The sequence below is a fragment of the Petromyzon marinus genome, chromosome 75, assembly GCF_048934315.1.
Source record: "Petromyzon marinus isolate PM22_M1 ecotype Great Lakes invasive population chromosome 75, UKy_Petmar_22M1.pri1.0, whole genome shotgun sequence".
Lineage (NCBI taxonomy): Eukaryota > Metazoa > Chordata > Hyperoartia > Petromyzontiformes > Petromyzontidae > Petromyzon > Petromyzon marinus.
The window spans coordinates 3,826,828-3,851,954 of record NC_133741.1 but is presented as its reverse complement, the minus strand read 5'-3'; the positions used below and the strand labels follow the sequence as shown (position 1 = coordinate 3,851,954).

Here is a 25,127-nt window from a genome sequence, read left to right as displayed (position 1 = left end):
ACTCAGCCACCCACTCATCCACTCAGCTACCCACTCACCTACTCAGCTACCCACTCAGCCACCCACTCAGCTACCTACTCAGCTACCCACTCAGCCACCCACTCACCTACTCAGCTACCCACCCAGCTACTCAGCCACCCACTCAGCTACCCACTCAGCCACCCACTCAGCCACTCAGCTACCCACTCAGCCACGCACTCACCTACTCAGATACCCACTCACCCACCCACTCAGCTACTCAGCCACCCACTCAGCCACCCAATCAGCTACTCAGCCACCCACTCAGCCACCCACTCAGCCATCCACACAGCCACCCACTCAGCCACCTACTCAGCCACCCGCTCACCTACTCAGCCACCCACTCACCTACTCAGCTACCCACTCACCTACTCAGCTACCCACTCACCTACCCAGCTACCCACTCACCTACTCAGCTACCCACTCACCTACTCAACCACCCACTCACCTACTCAGCCACCCAATCAGCTACCCACTCACCTACTCAGCCACCCACTCACCTACTCAGCCACCCACTCACCCACTCAGCTACCCACTCACCTACTCAGCCACCCACTCAGCTACTCAGCCACCCACTCAGCCACATACTCAGCCACCCACACAGCCACCTACTCAGCCACCCACTCACCTCAGCTACCTACTCAGCTACCCACTCACCTACTCAGCTACCCACTCACCTACTCAGCCACCCACTCACCTACTCAGCCACCCAAACAGCTACCCACTCACCTACTCAGCCACCCACTCACCTACTCAGCCATCCACTCACCCACTCAGCTACCCACTCACCTACTCAGCCACCCACTCAGCTACTCAGCCACCCACTCAGCCACCCACTCAGCCACCCACACAGCCACCCACTCACCTACTCAGCTACCCACTCACCTACTCAGCCACCCACTCACCTACTCAGCCACCCACTCACCTACTCAGCTACCCACTCACCTACTCGGCTACCCACTCACCTACTCAGCCACCCAATCAGCTACCCACTCACCTACTCAGCCACCCACTCGCCTACTCAGCCACCCACTCACCTCCTCAGCTACCCACTCACCTACTCAGCCACCCACTCAGCCACCCAATCAGCCACCCACTCACCTACTCAGCCACCCACTCACCTACTCAGCTACCCACTCACCTACTCAGCTACTCAGCCACCCACTCACCTACTCAGCTACCCACTCACCTACTCAGATACCCACTCACCTACTCAGCTACCCACTAGCCTACTCAGCTACCCACTCACCTACTCAGCTACCCACTCACCTACTCAGCTACCCACTAGCCTACTCAGCTACCCACTCACCTACTCAGCTACCCACTCACCTACTCAGCCACCCACTCACCTACTCAGCTACCTACTCAGCTACCCACTCACCTACTCAGCTACCCACTCACCTACTCAGCTACCCACTCACCTACTCAGCTACCCACTCACCTACTCAGCTACCCACTCAGCCACCCACTCAACTACCCACTCACCTACTCAGCTACCCACTCACCTACTCAGCCACCCACTCACCTACTCAGCTACCCACTCACCTACTCAGCTACCCACTCAGCCACCCACTCACCTACTCAGCTACCCACTCACCTACTCAGCTACCCACTCAGCTACTCAGCCACCCACTCAGCTACTCAGCCACCCACTCAGCCACCCACACAGCCACCTACTCAGCCACCCACTCACCTACTCAGCTACCCACTCACCTACTCAGCTACCCACTCAGCCACCTACTCAGCTACCCACTCACCTACTCAGCTACCCACTCAGCTACCCACTCAGCCACCCACTCAGCCACCCACTCACCTACTCAGCTAACCACTCACCTACTCAGCCACCCACTCACCTACTCAGCTACCCACTCACCTACTCAGCTACCCACTCAGCCACCCACTCACCTACTCAGCTACCCACTCACCTACTCAGCCACCCACTCACCCACTCAGCCACCCACTCACCCACTCAGCTATCCACTCACATACTCAGCTACCCACTCAGCCATGCACTCACCTACTCAGCTACTCACTCAGCCACCCGCACAGCCACCTACTCAGCCACCCACTCACCTACTCAGCCACCAAATCAGCCACCCACTCACCCACTCAGCCACCCACTCATCCACTCAGCTACCCACTCACCTACTCAGCTACCCACTCAGCCACCCACTCAGCTACCTACTCAGCTACCCACTCAGCCACCCACTCACCTACTCAGCTACCCACCCAGCTACTCAGCCACCCACTCAGCTACCCACTCAGCCACCCACTCAGCCACTCAGCTACCCACTCAGCCACGCACTCACCTACTCAGATACCCACTCACCCACCCACTCAGCTACTCAGCCACCCACTCAGCCACCCAATCAGCTACTCAGCCACCCACTCAGCCACCCACTCAGCCATCCACACAGCCACCCACTCAGCCACCTACTCAGCCACCCGCTCACCTACTCAGCCACCCACTCACCTACTCAGCTACCCACTCACCTACTCAGCTACCCACTCACCTACCCAGCTACCCACTCACCTACTCAGCTACCCACTCACCTACTCAACCACCCACTCACCTACTCAGCCACCCAATCAGCTACCCACTCACCTACTCAGCCACCCACTCACCTACTCAGCCACCCACTCACCCACTCAGCTACCCACTCACCTACTCAGCCACCCACTCAGCTACTCAGCCACCCACTCAGCCACATACTCAGCCACCCACACAGCCACCTACTCAGCCACCCACTCACCTCAGCTACCTACTCAGCTACCCACTCACCTACTCAGCTACCCACTCACCTACTCAGCCACCCACTCACCTACTCAGCCACCCAAACAGCTACCCACTCACCTACTCAGCCACCCACTCACCTACTCAGCCACCCACTCACCCACTCAGCTACCCACTCACCTACTCAGCCACCCACTCAGCTACTCAGCCACCCACTCAGCCACCCACTCAGCCACCCACACAGCCACCCACTCACCTACTCAGCTACCCACTCACCTACTCAGCCACCCACTCACCTACTCAGCCACCCACTCACCTACTCAGCTACCCACTCACCTACTCGGCTACGCACTCACCTACTCAGCCACCCAATCAGCTACCCACTCACCTACTCAGCCACCCACTCGCCTACTCAGCCACCCACTCACCTCCTCAGCTACCCACTCACCTACTCAGCCACCCACTCAGCCACCCAATCAGCCACCCACTCACCTACTCAGCCACCCACTCACCTACTCAGCTACCCACTCACCTACTCAGCTACTCAGCCACCCACTCACCTACTCAGCTACCCACTCACCTACTCAGATACCCACTCACCTACTCAGCTACCCACTAGCCTACTCAGCTACCCACTCACCTACTCAGCTACCCACTCACCTACTCAGCTACCCACTAGCCTACTCAGCTACCCACTCACCTACTCAGCTACCCACTCACCTACTCAGCCACCCACTCACCTACTCAGCTACCTACTCAGCTACCCACTCACCTACTCAGCTACCCACTCACCTACTCAGCTACCCACTCACCTACTCAGCTACCCACTCACCTACTCAGCTACCCACTCAGCCACCCACTCAACTACCCACTCACCTACTCAGCTACCCACTCACCTACTCAGCCACCCACTCACCTACTCAGCTACCCACTCACCTACTCAGCTACCCACTCAGCCACCCACTCACCTACTCAGCTACCCACTCACCTACTCAGCTACCCACTCAGCTACTCAGCCACCCACTCAGCTACTCAGCCACCCACTCAGCCACCCACACAGCCACCTACTCAGCCACCCACTCACCTACTCAGCTACCCACTCACCTACTCAGCTACCCACTCAGCCACCTACTCAGCTACCCACTCACCTACTCAGCTACCCACTCAGCTACCCACTCAGCCACCCACTCAGCCACCCACTCACCTACTCAGCTAACCACTCACCTACTCAGCCACCCACTCACCTACTCAGCTACCCACTCACCTACTCAGCTACCCACTCAGCCACCCACTCACCTACTCAGCTACCCACTCACCTACTCAGCTACCCACTCACCCACTCAGCCACCTACTCAGCCACCCACTCAACTACCCACTCACCTACTCAGCTACCCACTCAGCCACCCACTCAGCTACCCACTCACCTACTCAGCCACCCACTCACCAACTCAGCTACCCACTCAGCTACCCACCACCCCCTAGCCCGTGACCCCCTAGCCCGTGACCCCCTAGCCCACCACCCCCTAGCCCGTGACCCCCTAGCCCGTGACCCCCTAGCCCATGACCCCCTAGCCCGTGACCCCCTAGCCCGTGACCCCCTAGCCCATGACCCCCTAGCCCGTGACCCCCTAGCCCGTGACCCCCTAGCCCACCACCCCCTAGCCCGTGACCCCCTAGCCCACCACCCCCTAGCCCACCACCCCCTAGCCCACCACCCCCTAGCCCGTGACCCCCTAGCCCACGACCCCCTAGCCCGTGACCCCCTAGCCCGTGACCCCCTAGCCCGTGACCCCCTAGCCCACCACCCCCTAGCCCGTGACCCCTTAGCCCGTGACCCCCTAGCCCGTGACCCCCTAGCCCACCACCCCCTAGCCCACCACCCCCTAGCCCGTGACCCCCTAGCCCGTGACCCCCTAGCCCGTGACCCCCGAGCCCGTGACCCCCTAGCCCACCACCCCCTAGCCCACCACCCCCTAGCCCGTGACCCCCTAGCCCGTGACCCCCTAGCCCGTGACCCCTTAGCCCACCACCCCCTAGCCCGTGACCCCCTAGCCCGTGACCCCCTAGCCCACGACCCCCTAGCCCGTGACCCCCTAGCCCATGACCCCCTAGCCCGTGACCTCCTAGCCCATGACCCCCTAGCCCGTGACCCCCTAGCCCACCACCCCCTAGCCCGTGACCCCCTTTCGCTAAAGTCACCACCACGTAGAAGGGAAACAATAAAATAATAAAAATATAAAACAATTAAATTCTCACGACGTTTCGACTGCAACACAAGAAGCAATCATCATCAGCTGTGAAAACCACAGCGAGAAAATTAAACAAAAATATTTCTTGTTGTCAATCATCATCAGGTGTGAAATCCACAGCGAGAAAATTAAACAAAATATTTATTGTTGTGGTTTCCACTGCAACACAAGAAGCAATCATCATCAGCTGTGAAATCGACAGCGAGAAAATTAAACAAAAATATTTCTTGTTGTCAATCATCATCAGGCGTGAAATCCACAGCGAGAAAATTAAACAAAAATATTTCTTGTTGTCAATCATCATCAGGCGTGACAATCACAGCGAGAAAATTAAACAAAAATATTTCTTGTTGTCAATCATCATCAGGCGTGACAATCACAGCGAGAAAATTAAACAAAATATTTCTTGTTGTCAATCATCATCAGCTGTGACAATCACAGCGAGAAAATTAAACAAAAATATTTCTTGTTGTCAATCATCATCAGGCGTGACAATCACAGCGAGAAAATTAAACAAAAATATTTCTTGTTGTGGTTTTCACGCCTGATGATGATTGCTCATGCTGCAGTCGAAACGTCGTGAGAATTTTATTGTTTTATATTTTTATTATTTTATTGTTTCCCTATCTACGATGTGGGTGACTTTAGCGAAAGAACCAAGAATAATAATTTAATTGTTTTATATTTTTATTATTTTGTTTCCCTTCTACGATGTGGGTTACTTTACCGAAAGAACCAAGAATAATAATTTAATTGTTTTATATTTTTATTATTTTATTGTTTCCCTATCTACGTGGTGGTGACTTTACCCAAAGAACCAAGAATAATAATTTTATTGTTTTATATTTTTATTATTTTATTGTTTCCCTTCTACGATGTGGGTGACTTTACCGAAAGACGTGCTTACGTCACTCCGTGTATAAGACGTGCCTACGTCACTGCGTGTATAAGACGTGCTTACGTCACGGCGTGTATAAGACGTGCTTACGTCACTGCGTGAATAAGACGTGCTTACGTCACTGCGTGTATAAGACGTGCCTACGTCACGGCGTGTATAAGACGTGATTACGTTACTGCGTTGTATAAGACGTGCCTACGTCACGGCGTGTATAAGACGTGATTACGTCACGGCGTGTATAAGACGTGCCTACGTCACGGCGAACGTAAACGTGATTACTTCACGGCGCGCGTAGGACGTGCTTACGTCACGGCGTGCGGACTTGCTGACGTCACGACGCGCGTAGAACATGCTGACGTCACGGCGCGCGTAGGATGGGGTTCAACAGCAGTGACGTCACGTACACCCCACGTGATGCTCGGCAATGAACTTTGAGTGGCGTTGACGTCACGGCAAAGATGGCGGCGGCGGCGGCGGCTCGGGGTTCCGACATCGCCGCTGCGGTGTGACGAGGTGGAGAGAGAAGAGACGAGGACGACGAGGTGGTGGTGGTGGTGACGAGGTGGTGGTGGTGGTGACGAGGTGGTGGTGGTGACGTGCTGGTGACGAGGTGGTGGTGGTGGTGACGAGGTGGTGGTGGTGGTGACGAGGTGGTGGTGGTGACGTGCTGGTGACGAGGTGGTGGTGGTGGTGACGAGGTGGTGGTGGTGTCGAGGTGGTGGTGGTGACGACGAGGTGGTGGTGGTGGTGGTGGTGACGAGGTGTTGTTGTTGTTGACGAGGTGGTGGTGGTGACGAGGTGTTGTTGTTGACGAGGTGGTGGTGGTGACGAGGTGGTGGTGGTGGTGACGAGGTGTTGTTGTTGACGAGGTGGTGGTGGTGGTGGTGACGAGGTGGTGGTGGTGGTGACGAGGTGTTGTTGACGAGGTGGTGGTGACGAAGTGGTGGTGACGAGGTGTTGTTGTTGTTGACGAGGTGATGGTGGTGACGAGGTGTTGTTGTTGACGAGGTGGTGGTGGTGGTGACGAGGTGGTGGTGGTGGTGACGAGGTGTTGTTGTTGACGAGGTGGTGGTGGTGACGAGGTGGTGGTGGTGGTGGTGACGAGGTGTTGTTGACGAGGTGGTGGTGACGAAGTGGTGGTGACGAGGTGTTGTTGTTGTTGACGAGGTGGTGACGAGGTGGTGACGAGGTGGTGACGAGGCTAGGGGCTCCCCTCACGATGTCAGCCTTCGCCATGTTGGTGAGTGTTGAACGCGGTGCACTGTACAGCACTGTACACTACTGCGCCTTACTGTACAACACTGTACACCAATGTACCATACTGTACACTACTGCACCATACCGTGCACTACTGTACACTACAGCGCCGTACTGTACAACACTGTACAACACTACACTAATGTACCATACTGTACACTACTGTACCATACTGTACACTACTGTACCATACTGTACACTACTGTATCGTGCGTGTCGAGAACTTCCTTGGCACCGTACGTAGCCAAATAACCTGTGGGTGTCTCTGTGTGTGTCTCTGTGTCTGTGTGTGGTGTCTCTGTGTCTCTGTGTGTGTGTCTGTGTGTGTGTGTCTCTGTGAGTGTCTCTGTGAGTGTGTCTCAGTGTGTGTGTGTGTCTCTATGTGTGTGTCTGTGTGTGTGTGTCTCTGTGTGTGTGTTTGTGTGTGTGTGTCTGTGTCTCTGTGTGTGTCTGTGTGTGTGTGTGTCTCTGTGTGTGTGTCTGTGTGTGTGTCTGTGTGTGTGTCTCTGTGTCTGTGTGTGTCTGTGTCTCTGTGTGTGTCTCTGTGTATGTGGGGAGCGGTGGTGCTGTGGTTAGCGCTATGCTGCGCTATGAACCTGGCGACCCGGGTTCGATTCCCGCTCACGGCCAACACCAGTGACGATTATCTGAACCGGTCCCGGGCCTCCCCTAGGTCGACTCAAATGAGTACCTGGTGCGGTGTGTAAACATTGCCACTAGGGAGACAAAGGCGGTTGGGCGTGGTGCTGGCCACCCACCCCCTCGTGTACCGTTCCGGCATTCATAGGTGCTCGCTAACAGCACTTGCCCCTACAGTCTGTTAAGGCTATATGGGGGATCTTTGTCTTTGTCTTTGTCTCTGTGTGTCTCTGTGTCTGTGTGTGTCTGTGTGTGTCTCTGTGTCTGTGTGTGTCTCTGTGAGTGTCTCTGTGAGTGTGTCTCTGTGTGTGTGTCTCTGTGTGTGTCTCTGTGTGTGTGTCTGTGTGTGTGTCTCTGTGTGTGTCTCTGTGAGTGTCTCTGTGAGTGTGTCTCTGTGTGTGTGTCTCTGTGTGTGTCTCTGTGTGTGTGTGTGTCTCTGTGAGTGTCTGTGTGTGTGTGTCTCTGTGTGTGTCTCTGTGTGTGTGTGTCTCTGTGAGTGTCTCTGTGAGTGTCTCTGTGTGTCTCTGTGTGTGTGTGTGTCTCTGTGTGTGTCTCTGTGTGTGTCTCTGTGTCTCTGTCTCTGTGAGTGTCTCTGTGTCTCTGTGTGTGTGTCTCTGTCTCTGTGAGTGTCTCTGTGTCTCTGTGTGTGTGTCTCTGTGAGTGTTTCTGTGTGTGTGTGTCTCTGTGTGTGTGTGTGTCTCTGTGTGTGTGTCTGTGTGTGTGTGTCTCTGTGTGTGTCTCTGTGTGTCTCTGTGTGTCTCTGTGAGTGTCTCTGTGTGTGTCTCTGTGAGTGTCTCTGTGTGTGTCTCTGTGTGTCTCTGTGTGTGTCTCTGTGTGTCTCTGTGAGTGTCTCTGTGTGTGTGTCTCTGTGAGTGTCTCTGTGTGTGTGTCTCTGTGAGTGTCTCTGTGAGTGTCTCTGTGTGTCTCTGTGTGTGTTTCTGTGTGTGTGTGTCTCTGTGTGTGTGTCTCTGTGTGTGTGTCTCTGTGTGTCTCTGTGTCTCTGTGTGTCTCTGTGAGTGTCTCTGTGTGTGTCTCTGTGTGTGTCTCTGTGTGTGTCTCTGTGTGTGGGTGTCTCTGTGAGTGTCTCTGTGTCTCTGTGTGTGTGTCTCTGTGTGTGTCTCTGTGAGTGTCTGTGTGTGTGTCTCTGTGTGTGTCTGTGTGTCTCTGTGTGTGTCTCTGTGTGTGTCTGTGTGTCTCTGTGTGTGTCTCTGTGTGTGTGTGTCTCTGTGTGTGTGTGTCTCTGTGTGTGTCTCTGTGTGTGTCTCTGTGTGTGTCTCTGTGAGTGTCTCTGTGTGTGTCTCTGTGTGTGTGTCTCTGTGTGTGTCTCTGTGTGTGTCTCTGTGTGTGTCTCTGTGTGTGTCTCTGTGTGTGTGTCTGTGAGTGTCTCTGTGTGTGTGTCTCTGTGTGTATCTCTGTGTGTGTGTCTCTGTGAGTGTGTCTCTGTGTGTGTCTCTGTGAGTGTCTCTGTGTGTGTGTGTGTGTCTCTGTGTGTGTCTCTGTGTGTGTCTCTGTGTGTGTCTGTGTGTGTGTCTCTGTGTGTCTCTGTGAGTCTCTGTGAGTGTCTGTGTGTGTGTCTCTGTGTGTGTCTCTGTGTGTGTCTGTGTGTGTGTGTCTCTGTGAGTGTCTCTGTACGTGTGTCTCTGTACGTGTCTGTGTGTGTGTCTCTGTGTGTGTGTCTCTGTGTGTGTGTCTCTGTGTGTGTGTCTCTGTGTGTGTCTCTGTGTGTGTGTCTCTGTGTGTGTCTCTGTGTGTGTCTCTGTGTGTGTCTCTGTGGGGGTCTCTGTGAGTGTCTGTGTGTGTCTCTGTGTGTGTCTCTGTGTGTGTCTCTGTGAGTGTCTCTGTGTCTGTGTCTGTGTGTGTCTCTGTGTCTCTGGGTGTCTCTGTGTGTTTGTCTCTGTGTCTGTGTGTGTCTCTGTGTGTGTCTGTGTGTCTCTGTGTGTCTGTGTGTGTGTGTGTGTGTCTCTGTGTGTGTTTCTGTGTCTGTGTGTCTCTGTGTGTGTCTCTTTGTGTGTCTCTGTGTGTGTCTCTGTGTCTCTGTGTGTGTCTCTGTGTGTGTCTCTGTGGGGGTCTCTGTGAGTGTCTGTGTGAGTGTCTGTGTGTGTCTCTCTCTCTGTGTGTGTGTCTCTGTGTGTCTCTGTGTCTGTGGGTGTCTCTGTGGGTGCCTCTGTGAGTGTCTTTGTGTCTCTGTGAGTGTCTCTGTAGGTGTCTTTGTGAGTGTCTCTGTGGGTGTCTCTGTGGGTGTCTCTGAGTGTGTCTGTGAGTGTCTCTGTGTGTGTCTCTGTGTCTCTCTGTGTGTGTCTCTGTGTGTGTCTCTGTGGGTGTCTTTGTGTGTTTCTCTGTGGGTGTCTTTGTGAGTGTCTCTGTGTGTGTCTCTGTGTCTGTGGGTGTCTCTGTGGTTGTCTCTGTGTGTGTCTGTGGGTGTCTCTGTGGTTGTCTCTGTGTGTCTCTGTGTGTGTCTCTGTGGGTGTCTTTGTGAGTGTCTCTGTGTCTGTGAGTGTCTGTGTGTGTGTCTCTGTGTGTCTCTGTGTCTCTGTGTGTGTTTCTGTGTCTGTGTGTGTCTCTGTGTGTCTCTGTGGGTCTCTAGAGTATTTGTCTGTGTGTGTGTTCACCTGTGTGTGTGTTCACCTGTGTGTGTGTTCACCTGCCTGTGTGTGTGTTCACCTGTGTGTGTGTTCACCTGTGTGTGTTCACCTGTGTGTGTGTTCACCTGTGTGTGTGTTCACCTGTGTGTGTGTTCACCTGTGTGTGTGTTCACCTGCGTGTGTGTTCACCTGTGTGTGTGTTCACCTGTGTGTGTGTTCACCTGTGTGTGTGTTCACCTGTGTGTGTGTTCACCTGTGTGTGTGTGTGTTCACCTGTGTGTGTGTGTGTGTTCACCTGTGTGTGTGTGTGTTCACCTGTGTGTGTGTTCACCTGTGTGTGTGTGTTCACCTGTGTGTGTGTGTGTGTTCACCTGTGTGTGTGTGTTCACCTGTGTGTGTGTTCACCTGTGTGTGTGTGTTCACCTGTGTGTGTGTTCACCTGTGTGTGTGTGTTCACCTGTGTGTGTGTTCACCTGCCTGTGTGTTCACCTGTGTGTGTGTGTGTGTTCACCTGTGTGTGTGTTCACCTGCGTGTGTGTTCACCTGTGTGTGTGTTCACCTGTGTGTGTGTTCACCTGTGTGTGTGTGTTCACCTGCCTGTGTGTTCACCTGTGTGTGTGTTCACCTGTGTGTGTGTTCACCCGTGTGTGTGTTCACCTGTGTGTGTGTGTGTTCACCTGTGTGTGTGTTCACCTGTGTGTGTGTTCACGTGTGTGTGTGTGTTCACCTGTGTGTGTGTTCACCTGTGTGTGTGTTCACCTGTGTGTGTGTTCACCTGTGTGTGTGTTCACCTGTGTGTGTGTTCACCTGCCTGTGTGTGTTCACCTGCCTGTGTGTGTTCACCTGCCTGTGTGTGTGTTCACCTGCCTGTGTGTGTGTTCACCTGCCTGTGTGTTCACCTGTGTGTGTGTTCACCTGTGTGTGCGTGTTCACCTGTGTGTGTGTTCACCTGTGTGTGTGTGTGTGTTCACCTGTGTGTGTGTTCACCTGTGTGTGTGTTCACCTGTGTGTGTGTGTTCACCTGTGTGTGTGTTCACCTGTGTGTGTGTGTGTGTTCACCTGCCTGTGTGTGTGTTCACCTGCCTGTGTGTGTGTTCACCTGTGTGTGTGTTCACCTGCGTGTGTGTTCACCTGCGTGTGTGTTCACCTGCGTGTGTGTTCACCTGCGTGTGTGTTCACCTGCTTGTGTGTGTGTGTTCACCTGTGTGTGTGTTCACCTGCCTGTGTGTGTGTTCACCTGCTTGTGTGTGTGTGTTCACCTGTGTGTGTTCACCTGTGTGTGTTCACCTGTGTGTGTGTGTTCACCTACCTGTGTGTGTGTGTTCACCTACCTGTGTGTGTGTTCACCTACCTGTGTGTGTGTGTTCACCTGTGTGTGTGTTCACCTGTGTGTGTTCACCTGTGTGTGTGTTCACCTGTGTGTGTGTTCACCTGTGTGTGTGTTCACCTGCCTGTGTGTGTGTTCACCTGTGTGTGTGTGTTCACCTGTGTGTGTGTTCACCTGTGTGTGTGTGTTCACCTGTGTGTGTGTGTTCACCTGTGTGTGTTCACCTGTGTGTGTTCACCTGTGTGTGTGTTCACCTGTGTGTGTGTGTGTTCACCTGTGTGTGTGTGTGTTCACCTGTGTGTGTGTGTTCACCTGTGTGTGTGTGTTCACCTGTGTGTGTGTGTTCACCTGTGTGTGTGTGTTCACCTGTGTGTGTGTGTTCACCTATCTGTGTGTGTGTGTGTTCACCTACCTGTGTGTGTGTGTGTTCACCTACCTGTGTGTGTGTGTGTGTTCACCTACCTGTGTGTGTGTGTGTGTGTTCACCTACCTGTGTGTGTGTGTGTTCACCTGTGTGTGTGTTCACCTGTGTGTGTGTTCACCTGTGTGTGTGTTCACCTGTGTGTGTGTTCACCTGTGTGTGTGTGTGTTCACCTGTGTGTGTGTGTGTGTGTGTTCACCTGTCTGTGTGTGTTCACCTGTGTGTGTGTTCACCTGTGTGTGTTCACCTGTGTGTGTTCACCTGTGTGTGTGTGTTCACCTGTGTGTGTGTGTGTTCACCTGTGTGTGTTCACCTGTGTGTGTTCACCTGTGTGTGTGTGTGTTCACCTGTGTGTGTGTGTGTGTTCACCTGTGTGTGTGTTCACCTGTGTGTGTGTGTGTTCACCTGTGTGTGTGTGTGTGTTCACCTGTGTGTGTGTGTTTACCTACCTGTGTGTGTGTGTGTTCACCTGTGTGTGTGTTCACCTGTGTGTGTGTGTTCACCTGTGTGTGTGTGTTCACCTGTGTGTGTGTGTGTTCACCTACCTGTGTGTGTGTTCACCTACCTGTGTGTGTGTGTGTGTGTTCACCTACCTGTGTGTGTGTGTGTGTGTTCACCTGTGTGTGTGTTCACCTGTGTGTGTGTTCACCTGTGTGTGTGTGTGTTCACCTGTGTGTGTGTGTGTGTGTTCACCTGTGTGTGTGTGTGTTCACCTGTGTGTGTGTGTGTTCACCTGTGTGTGTGTTCACCTGTGTGTGTTCACCTGTGTGTGTGTGTGTTTACCTACCTGTGTGTGTGTGTGTTCACCTGTGTGTGTGTTCACCTGTGTGTGTGTGTTCACCTGTGTGTGTGTGTTCACCTACCTGTGTGTGTGTGTGTGTTCACCTACCTGTGTGTGTGTGTGTGTTCACCTACCTGTGTGTGTGTGTGTGTTCACCTACCTGTGTGTGTGTGTGTTCACCTGTGTGTGTGTTCACCTGTGTGTGTGTGTTCACCTGCGTGTGTTCACCTGTGTGTGTGTTCACCTGTGTGTGTGTGTTCACCTGTGTGTGTGTGTTCACCTGTGTGTGTGTGTTCACCTGTGTGTGTTCACCTGTGTGTGTGTTCACCTGTGTGTGTGTTCACCTGTGTGTGTGTGTTCACCTGTGTGTGTGTTCACCTGCCTGTGTGTGTGTTCACCTGCCTGTGTGTGTGTTCACCTGCCTGTGTGTGTTCACCTGCCTGTGTGTGTTCACCTGCCTGTGTGTGTGTTCACCTGCCTGTGTGTGTGTTCACCTGCCTGTGTGTGTGTTCACCTGTGTGTGTGTGTTCACCTGTGTGTGTGTGTTCACCTGTGTGTGTGTGTTCACCTGTGTGTGTTCACCTGTCTGTGTGTGTTCACCTGTCTGTGTGTGTTCACCTGTCTGTGTGTGTTCACCTGTGTGTGTGTTCACCTGTGTGTGTGTTCACCTGTGTGTGTTCACCTGTCTGTGTGTGTTCACCTGTCTGTGTGTGTTCACCTGCCTGTGTGTGTTCACCTGTCTGTGTGTGTTCACCTGCCTGTGTGTGTGTGTGTTCACCTGTGTGTGTGTGTTCACCTGTGTGTGTGTGTTCACCTGTGTGTGTGTGTTCACCTGTGTGTGTGTGTTCACCTGTGTGTGTGTGTTCACCTGTATGTGTGTTCACCTGTGTGTGTGTGTTCACCTGTGTGTGTGTTCACCTGTGTGTGTGTGTTCACCTGTGTGTGTGTTCACCTGTGTGTGTGTGTTCACCTGTGTGTGTGTGTTCACCTGTGTGTGTTCACCTGCCTGTGTGTGTTCACCTGTGTGTGTTCACCTGCCTGTGTGTGTTCACCTGTGTGTGTGTTCACCTGTGTGTGTGTTCACCTGTGTGTGTGTTCACCTGTCTGTGTGTGTTCACCTGTCTGTGTGTGTTCACCTGCCTGTGTGTGTTCACCTGTCTGTGTGTGTGTTCACCTGTGTGTGTGTGTGTGTGTGTTCACCTGTGTGTGTGTGTTCACCTGTGTGTGTGTGTTCACCTGTGTGTGTGTGTTCACCTGTGTGTGTTCACCTGTGTGTGTGTGTGTTCACCTGTATGTGTGTTCACCTGTGTGTGTTCACCTGTGTGTGTGTTCACCTGTGTGTGTTCACCTGTGTGTGTGTGTTCACCTGTGTGTGTGTGTTCACCTGTGTGTGTGTTCACCTGTGTGTGTGTTCACCTGTGTGTGTGTTCACCTGTGTGTGTGTGTTCACCTGTGTGTGTGTGTTCACCTGTGTGTGTGTTCACCTGCCTGTGTGTGTTCACCTGTGTGTGTGTTCACCTACCTGTGTGTGTTCACCTGTGTGTGTGTTCACCTGTGTGTGTGTTCACCTGTGTGTGTTCACCTGTCTGTGTGTTCACCTGTGTGTGTGTGTTCACCTGTGTGTGTTCACCTGTGTGTGTTCACCTGTGTGTGTTCACCTGTCTGTGTGTGTTCACCTGTGTGTGTGTTCACCTGTGTGTGTGTTCACCTGTGTGTGTGTTCACCTGTGTGTGTGTGTTCACCTGTGTGTGTCTGTGTGCAGCTGCTGGTTGCGATTTTCTCTGTGGCTGGGGCTCTGCGCTGCAAATCAACAACAGAGTTCATGAGTGGTCTTCACTGCTGCAACAAATGTCATGCCGGTAACAACAACAACAACAACCACTATCACAACAACAACAACAACAACCATCACAACAACAATCACAACAACCACCATCACCACAACAACAACAACAACAGAGTTCATGAGTGGTCTTCACTGCTGTAACAAATGTCATGCCGGTAACTACAACAACAACCACTATCACCACAACAACAACAACAACAACCATCACAACAACAACCACAACAACCACCATCACCACAACAACAACAACAGAGTTCATGAGCGGTCTTCACTGCTGTAACAAATGTCATGCCGGTAACTACAACAACAACAACAACCACTATCACCACAACAACAACAACAACAACCATCACAATAACAACCACAACAACCACCATCACCACAACAACAACAACAGAGTTCATGAGTGGTCTTCACTGCTGCAACAAATGTCATGCCGGTAACTACAACAACAACAACAACCACAACAACAACAACAACAACCACAACAACAACCACAACAACAACAATAACAACAACAACCACTATCACCACAACAACAACCACCATCACAACAACAACAACAACCACAACAACAACAACAGAGTTCATGAGTGGTCTTCACTGCTGTAACAAATGTCATGCCGGTAACTACAACAACAACAACCACAACAACAACAATAACAACAACAACAACAACCACAACAACAACAACCACCACCACAACAACAACAACAGAGTTCATGAGTGGTCTTCACTGCTGCAACAAATGTCATGCCGGTAACAACAACAACAACAACCACAACAACCACAACAACCACTATCACCACAACAACTACAACAACAACCACAACCACAACAACAACCACAACAACCACCATCACCACAACAACAGCAACAACCACCATCACAACAACAACAACAACAACAGAGTTCATGAGTGGTCTTCACTGCTGCAACAAATGTCATGCCGGTAACTACAACAACAACCACAACCATCACCACAACAACAACAATAACAACAACAACCATCACAACAACAACAACAGAGTTCATGAGTGGTCTACACTGCTGCAACAAATGTCATGCCGGTAACTACAACAACAACAACTATCACCACAACAACAACAACCACCACCACCACAACCACAACAACCACCATCACCACAACAACAACAACAACCACAACAACAACAACCACCACAACAACAACAGAGTTCATGAGTGGTCTACACTGCTGCAACAAATGTCATGCCGGTAACTACAACAACAACCACTATCACAACAACCATCACTACCACCACAACAACAACAACCATCACAACAACAACCACTATCACAACAACAACAACAGAGTTCATGAGTGGTCTTCACTGCTGCAACAAATGTCATGCCGGTAACAACCACAACAACAACCACTATCACCACAACAACAACAACCATCACAACAACTACAACAGAGTTCATGAGTGGTCTACACTGCTGCAACAAATGTCATGCCGGTAACTACAACAACAACAACCACCACAACCACAACAACCACCATCACCACAACAACAACCACAACAACCATCACAACAACAACAACCACAACAACAACCACCATCACAACAACAACAACAACAGAGTTCATGAGTGGTCTACACTGCTGCAACAAATGTCATGCCGGTAACTACAACAACAACTACAACAACAACAACAACAACCATCACAACAACCACTATCACCACAACAACCATCACAACAACAACAGAGTTCATGAGTGGTCTACACTGCTGTAATAAATGTCATGCCGGTAACTACAACAACAACAACAACCACAACAACAACAACCATCACAACAACAACAACAACAACCACAACAACAACAACCACAACAACAACAACCATCACAACAACAACCACCATCACAACAACAACAACAGAGTTCATGAGTGGTCTTCACTGCTGCAACAAATGTCATGCCGGTAACTACAACAACAACAACCACTATCACCACAACAACAACAACCATCACAACAACAACCACCATCACAACAACAACAACAGAGTTCATGAGTGGTCTTCACTGCTGCAACAAATGTCATGCCGGTAACTACAACAACAACAACCACTATCACCACAACAACAACAACCATCACAACAACAACCACCATCACAACAACAACAACAGAGTTCATGAGTGGTCTTCACTGCTGCAACAAATGTCATGCCGGTAACTACAACAACAACCACTATCACCACAACAACAACAACCATCACAACAACAACCACAATAACAACAACAACAACCACAACAACAACCACCACAACAACAACAACAGAGTTCATGAGTGGTCTTCACTGCTGCAACAAATGTCATGCCGGTAACTACAACAACAACCACCACAACAACCACAACAACCACAACAACAACAACAACAACCACAACAACAACAACAACCACAACAACAACAACAACCACAACAACAACCACAACAACCACCATCACCACAACAACAACAACAGAGTTCATGAGTGGTCTTCACTGCTGCAACAAATGTCATGCCGGTAACTACAACAACAACAACCACTATCACCACAACAACAACAACCATCACAACAACAACCACCATCACAACAACAACAACAGAGTTCATGAGTGGTCTTCACTGCTGCAACAAATGTCATGCCGGTAACTACAACAACAACCACCACAACAACCACAACAACCACAACAACAACAACAACCACAACAACAACCACAACAACAACAACAACCACAACAACAACCACAACAACAACCACAACAACCACTATCACCACAACCACAACAACAGAGTTCATGAGTGGTCTTCACTGCTGCAACAAATGTCATGCCGGTAACAACAACAACAACAACCACCACCACCACAACCACAACAACAACAACCATCACAACAACAACAACCATCACAACAACCACCATCACAACAACAACAACAGAGTTCATGAGTGGTCTACACTGCTGCAACAAATGTCATGCCGGTAACAACAACAACAACCACAACAACAACAACCACAACAACCAACACAACAACAACAACAACCATCACAACAATAACAACCATCACAACAACAACAACAACCATCACAACAACAACAACCATCACAACAACAACAACAACCACAACAACCAACACAACCACAACAACCAACACAACAACAACAACCATCACAACAATAACAACCATCACAACAACAACAACAACAACCATCACAACAACAACAACCATCACAACAACCACCATCACCACAACAACAACAACAACCACAACAACCACAACAACAACAGAGTTCATGAGTGGTCTTCACTGCTGTAACAAATGTCATGCCGGTAACAACAACAACAACCATCACAACAACAACCACAACAACCATCACAACAACAACAATCACAACAACAACAACAACAACCACAACAACAACAACCACCATCACAACAACAACAACAGAGTTCATGAGTGGTCTACACTGCTGTAACAAATGTCATGCCGGTAACAACAACAACCACTATCACCACAACAACAACAACCACCACCACCACAACCACAACAACAACAACAACCATCACAACAACAACCACCATCACAACAACAACAACAGAGTTCATGAGTGGTCTACACTGCTGCAACAAATGTCATGCCGGTAACTACAACAACAACCACTATCACCACAACAACAACAACCATCACAACAACAACCATCACTACCACCACAACAACAACAATCACAACAACAACAACAACAACCACAACAACCACCATCACAACAACAACAACAGAGTTCATGAGTGGTCTACACTGCTGTAACAAATGTCATGCCGATAACAACAACAACAACAACCATCACAACAACAACCACAACAACCATCACAACAACAACAATCACAACAACAACAACAACAACCACAACAACAACAACCACCATCACAACAACAACAACAGAGTTCATGAGTGGTCTTCACTGCTGCAACAAATGTCATGCCGGTAACTACAACAACAACCACTATCACAACAACAATAACAACAACAACAACCACCATCACAACAACAACAACAACAACCACAACAACAACAACAACCACAACAACAACCACAACAACCACCATCACCACAACAACAACAACAGAGTTCATGAGTGGTCTTCACTGCTGCAACAAATGTCATGCCGGTAACTACAACAACAACAACCACTATCACCACAACAACAACAACCATCACAACAACAACCACCATCACAACAACAACAACAGAGTTCATGAGTGGTCTTCACTGCTGCAACAAATGTCATGCCGGTAACTACAACAACAACCACCACAACAACCACAACAACCACAACAACAACAACAACCACAACAACAACCACAACAACAACAACCACAACAACAACAACAACCACAACAACAACCACAACAACCACTATCACCACAACCACAACAACAGAGTTCATGAGTGGTCTTCACTGCTGCAACAAATGTCATGCCGGTAACAACAACAACAACAACCACCACCACCACAACCACAACAACAACAACCATCACAACAACAACAACCATCACAACAACCACCATCACAACAACAACAACAGAGTTCATGAGTGGTCTACACTGCTGCAACAAATGTCATGCCGGTAACAACAACAACAACCACAACAACAACAACCACAACAACCAACACAACAACAACAACAACCATCACAACAATAACAACCATCACAACAACAACAACAACCATCACAACAACAACAACCATCACAACAACAACAACAACCACAACAACCAACACAACAACAACCATCACAACAATAACAACCATCACAACAACAACAACAACCATCACAACAACAACAACCATCACAACAACAACAACCACCACAACAACCACCATCACCACAACAACAACAACAACCACAACAACCACAACAACAACAGAGTTCATGAGTGGTCTTCACTGCTGTAACAAATGTCATGCCGGTAACAACAACAACAACAACCATCACAACAACAACCACAACAACCATCACAACAACAACAATCACAACAACAACAACAACAACCACAACAACAACAACCACCATCACAACAACAACAACAGAGTTCATGAGTGGTCTACACTGCTGTAACAAATGTCATGCCGGTAACAACAACAACCACTATCACCACAACAACAACAACCACCACCACCACAACCACAACAACAACAACAACCATCACAACAACAACCACCATCACAACAACAACAACAACAGAGTTCATGAGTGGTCTTCACTGCTGCAACAAATGTCATGCCGGTAACTACAACAACAACCATCACAACAACAACCATCACTACCACCACAACAACAACAATCACAACAACAACAACAACCACAACAACCACCATCACAACAACAACAACAGAGTTCATGAGTGGTCTACACTGCTGTAACAAATGTCATGCCGGTAACAACAACAACAACAACCATCACAACAACAACCACAACAACCATCACAACAACAACAATCACAACAACAACAACAACAACCACAACAACAACAACCACCATCACAACAACAACAACAGAGTTCATGAGTGGTCTTCACTGCTGCAACAAATGTCATGCCGGTAACAACAACAACAACCATCACAACAACAACAACCACAACAACCAACACAACAACAACAACAACCATCACAACAATAACAACCATCACAACAACAACAACAACAACCATCACAACAACAACAACCATCACAACAACAACAACCACAACAACCAACAACAACAACAACAACCATCACAACAATAACAACCATCACAACAACAACAACCATCACAACAACAACAACAACCATCACAACAACAACAACCACCACAACAACCACCATCACAACAACAACAACAACAGAGTTCATGAGTGGTCTACACTGCTGCAACAAATGTCATGCCGGTAACAACAACAACAACTACAACAACAACAACCACAACAACAACTACAACCATCATAACAACAACAACAACCACCACAACAATCACAACAACAACCACAACAACTACAACCATCATAACAACAACAACCACCACAACAACCACAACAACCACAACAACAACCACCATCACAACAACAACAACCACAACAACAACAACCACAACAACAACAACCACCATCACAACAACAACAGAGTTCATGAGTGGTCTTCACTGCTGTAACAAATGTCATGCCGGTAACAACAACAACAATAACAACAACAACAACAACCATCACAACAACAACAACAACCACCACAACAACAACAACAGAGTTCATGAGCAGTCTTCACCGCTGCAACAAATGTCATGCCGGTAACAACAACAACAACAACAATCATAACAACAACCATCACTACCACCGCAACAACAACAACCATCACAACAACCACCATCACAACAACAACAACAGAGTTCATGAGCGGTCTTCACTGCTGCAACAAATGTCATGCCGGTAACAACAACCACAACAATAACAACAACAACCACAACAACAACCACAACAACCACCACCACAACCACTCTAACTTCAACCACAGCAATCACTTTGAGTGATATGTGAGCAATTGGTGAGTGGGTGAGTGAGTGACTGAGTGAGTGTATGAGTGAGTGAGTGGGTGAGTGAGTGAGTGGGTGAGTGAGTGAGTGGGTGAGTTAGTGGATGAATGATTGGGTGAGTGAGTGATTGGGTGAGTGAGTGGGTGAGTGAGTGGGTGAGTTAGTGAATGAGTGAGTGATTGGGTGGGTGAGTGAGTGGGTGAGTGAGTGAGTGAGTGGGTGAGTGAGTGATTGGGTGAGTGAGTGGGTGGGTGAGTGGATCGGTGGGTGAGTGAGTGGGTGAGTGAGTGGGTGAGTGAGTGGGTGAGTTAGTGGATGAGTGAGTGATTGGTTGAGTGAGTGAGTGTGTGAGTGGGTGAGTGAGTGGGTGGGTGAGTGAGTGAGTGATGGGGTGAGTGGGTGAGTGAGTGGGGAAGTGAGTGGGTGAGTGAGTGGATCGGTGGGTGAGTGAGTGGGTGAGTGAGTGGGTGAGTTAGTGGGTGAGTTAGTGGATGAGTGATTGAGTGAGTGATTGAGTGAGTGATTGAGTGAGTGAGTGGGTGACTGAGTGAGTGTATGAGTGAGTGGGTGAGTGGGTGAGTGAGTGAGTGGGTGAGTGATGGGGTGAGTGAGTGAGTGAGTGGGTGAGTGAGTGGGTGAGTGAGTGGGTGAGTGAGTGGGTGAGTTAATGGGTGAGTGAGTGAGTGAGTGGGTGAGTGGGTGAGTTAGTGGGTGAATGATTTGGTGAGTGAGTGAATGGGTGAGTGTATGAGAGAGTGAGTGGGTGAGTGAGTATTGTCACGATTAGCTCTATGCTGCACTACAAACCTGACGATCCGAGTTCAATTCCTACTCACAGCCAACACCAGTGACGATTATACTCGCTACTGACAGCACTTGCCCCTACAGCCTGCTAGAGGCTACACGGGGGATCTTTGTCTGTGTGTATTTGCTACTGACAGCACTTGCCCCTACAGCCTGCTAGAGGCTACACGGGGGATCTTTGTCTGTGTGTAGGTGCTACTGACAGCACTTGCTCCTACAGCCTGCTAGAGGCTACACGGGGGATCTTTGTCTGTGTGTAGGTGCTACTAACAGCACTTGCCCCTACAGCCTGCTAGAGGCTACATGGGGGATCTTTGTCTTTATCTGTGTGTATCCCGGTGGTGGTGAAGGTGGTGATTATTGTGGGTAGGGTTGTGATGGTGGTGATGGTTGTGATGATGATGGTGATGATGATAATGGTTGTGATTGTGATGATAATGATGGTGGTGATGGTGATGATGATGATGGTGGTGATGATGATGATGAAGGTGGTGATGATGGTGGTGATGATGGTGGTGATGATGGTGGTGATGATGGTGGTGATGATGGTGGTGATGATGGTGGTGATGATGATTGTGGTGATGATGATTGTGGTGATGATAGTGAAGGTGGTGATGATGGTGGTGATGATGATGGTGGTGATGATAGTGAAGGTGGTGATGATGGTGGTGATGATGGTGGTGATGATGATTGTGGTGATGATGGTGGTGATGATAGTGAAGGTGGTGATGATGATTGTGATGATGATTGTGGTCGCTAACAGCACTTGCCCTGACCGTCTGCTCCAGCCAGCTAACGGGTGCGATCTTTTGGCTTTGTACACTCACACACTCACACACACTCACACACACACTCACACACACACACTCACACACTCACACACACACTCACACACACACTCACACACTCACACACACACTCACACACTCACACACACTCACACACACGTACACACTCACACACACACACTCACACACACACACGCACACACACACACTCACACACACACGGACTCCAGGTGAGTACATGGTCTCCACGTGCACGGACAACCGCACTCGGACAGTCTGTGCCGGCTGTCCCGAGGGCACCTTCACAGCGGTGTCCAACTACGCCAAGACCTGTCTGCCATGTAGCCGCTGCTCAGCAGGTGAGACGCTGGGGCTACCCGGGCCACCTTTGTCTGTGCCTGGAGGAGGAGGTGCTTGGCACTGCCCCTACAGTCTGTTACGGGCTATGTGGGTGGGGGAGCTTTGTGCGTGTCTGTGTATGTCTGTCACTTGCGAAACGTGGACCCCCCCCATCTAATGGAACATCTTCGCCGGTTAGAAACATTTAGGCCGGCCTGCCTACGATCCATCCTTGGGTTTAACCTGCAGGCTGGATTGTGTGAGGAGCTCACAAATCTTTGAAAGATCTGGGCAAGGTCCCATCGGTGAGCTCCTCCGGCGGGCAAGACTGCGATGGCTGGGTCATGTAGCCCGCGTGCCCAGCCACCGCATGCCGAAACAGCTTTTGTTCGGCCGGATTGAGGGGACTAAGCGGGCGCGGCACGGGCTAGAGAAGAGATGGAGTGATGTGGTACAGGAGGACGTGGAGCTGAGTGGACTAGCCGATGACTGGTACCAGCGGTGTCAAGATCGGCCTCTGTGGAGGAGGCTCGTGAAGGATGCTACTGGGCAGTTGGAGGCAGTCGCCCTCCAACAACAACGGAGGGCGGAGGAGCGACGCTCACAACAACGAGCGGAGCGCCGGGTGGCTAAAGCACAGCAGGTTGGCACAGTAGGGGGCACAGGTGGTGCATCAGCCAGTCATCTCAGTCAGTCGACCCGTGGCACCTGCTGGGTCTGCCCAGTGACCTCCTGCCAGCGGGCGTTCGACACTTCACGTGGCCTCAAGGTGCACATAGCCTGGCACAAGCGTCGTGGTGACGTCACCGCCACTTAGTGGCGAATGGCGGTTGTTGTTGTGTCTATGTGTGTGTGTGTGTCTATGTGGAAGAAGTCACCCCCTGTGAGTGGCTGGCTGAGGTGCCATCTGTTGAGGAAGTACTGAAGGCAATCCGGAGTCTGAGACCAGGAAAGGCAGCGGGCAGAGATGATCTCCCAAGCGAAATGCTGAGGGAGGGTGGCGTTTGTGCACAGACTGCCCTATATGACATCATAACAACAGTCTGGACCACTGGACGGGTTCCGCAGGATTGGAAGGATGCCCTGGTGATCCCCCTTTTTAAGAAGGGGGACCACACAGACTGTAACAACTACCGGGGCATCTCACTCCTCAGTGTGCCGGGAAAGGTCCTGGCAAGGATTATTGAACATCGCCTTGCCAGGCACGCTGAGGAGAGGCTTGCGGAGCCCCAATGCGGTTTCAGGAAAGGGCGGTCCTGCACAGATGCCATATTTTCTGTCCGTCTGCTACAGCAGAGGTGTAGGGAATTCCAACAAGACCTACATCTCTGTTTTATTGACCTGGTCAAGGCCTATGATACCATTAGTAGGCCTGGGCTCTGGGTTGTTCTTTGTGCTTTTGGAGTACCTGACCCTTTGCTCACGATCATTAAGGACCTTCATGATGGTGAGCAGGCCCGGGTAAAACTACGTGGCCGGGAGTCAGAGCCATTCCCTGTACACCTTGGGGTGTGACAGGGATGTCCTCTGGCTCCCACATTTAACATCTATTTTGACCACGTAGTTCGTGAAGCCTTCAATAGCTGTACCGGGGGAATTTCCATATGGTACAGATATAATGGGAGGCTGATCGATGCCCGGGTGCGGTCAAGGAATGGCTCCCTTTTGTTCAACCACGTTATGTATGCTGATGATTTGGTAATAGCTGCTCATTCAGAGGAGGAGTTGGAGACGCTGTTGCTGAGACTGGAGCGTGCCACTAAGCACCTGCCTGGCTATTTTGTGTGTAGGCGCTACTAACAGCACTTGCCCCTACAGCCTGCTAGAGGCTACTTGGGGGATCTTTGTCTGCGTAGGTGCTACTGACAGCACTTACCAAA

The 25,127-nt window shown here is 50.4% G+C and overlaps 1 protein-coding gene across 10 annotated transcripts in view; it reads left to right on the top strand.

Moving 5' to 3' along the window:
* The first annotated feature begins 6,040 nt into the window (after nucleotides 1-6,040).
* The window catches only part of LOC142905283 (uncharacterized), a 55,636-nt gene continuing 36,549 nt past the window's right edge, over nucleotides 6,041-25,127 (top strand). The window contains exons 1-4 of one of the 10 annotated variants that reach the window (XM_076056281.1): nucleotides 6,041-6,412; nucleotides 7,078-7,139; nucleotides 14,669-14,765; nucleotides 23,139-23,267. In XM_076056281.1, the coding sequence (XP_075912396.1) occupies nucleotides 7,119-7,139; nucleotides 14,669-14,765; nucleotides 23,139-23,267 (247 nt within the window). In that variant the 5' untranslated portion in view covers nucleotides 6,041-6,412; nucleotides 7,078-7,118. The other 9 variants (XM_076056279.1, XM_076056276.1, XM_076056278.1 and 6 more) reach the window with 9 other exon arrangements.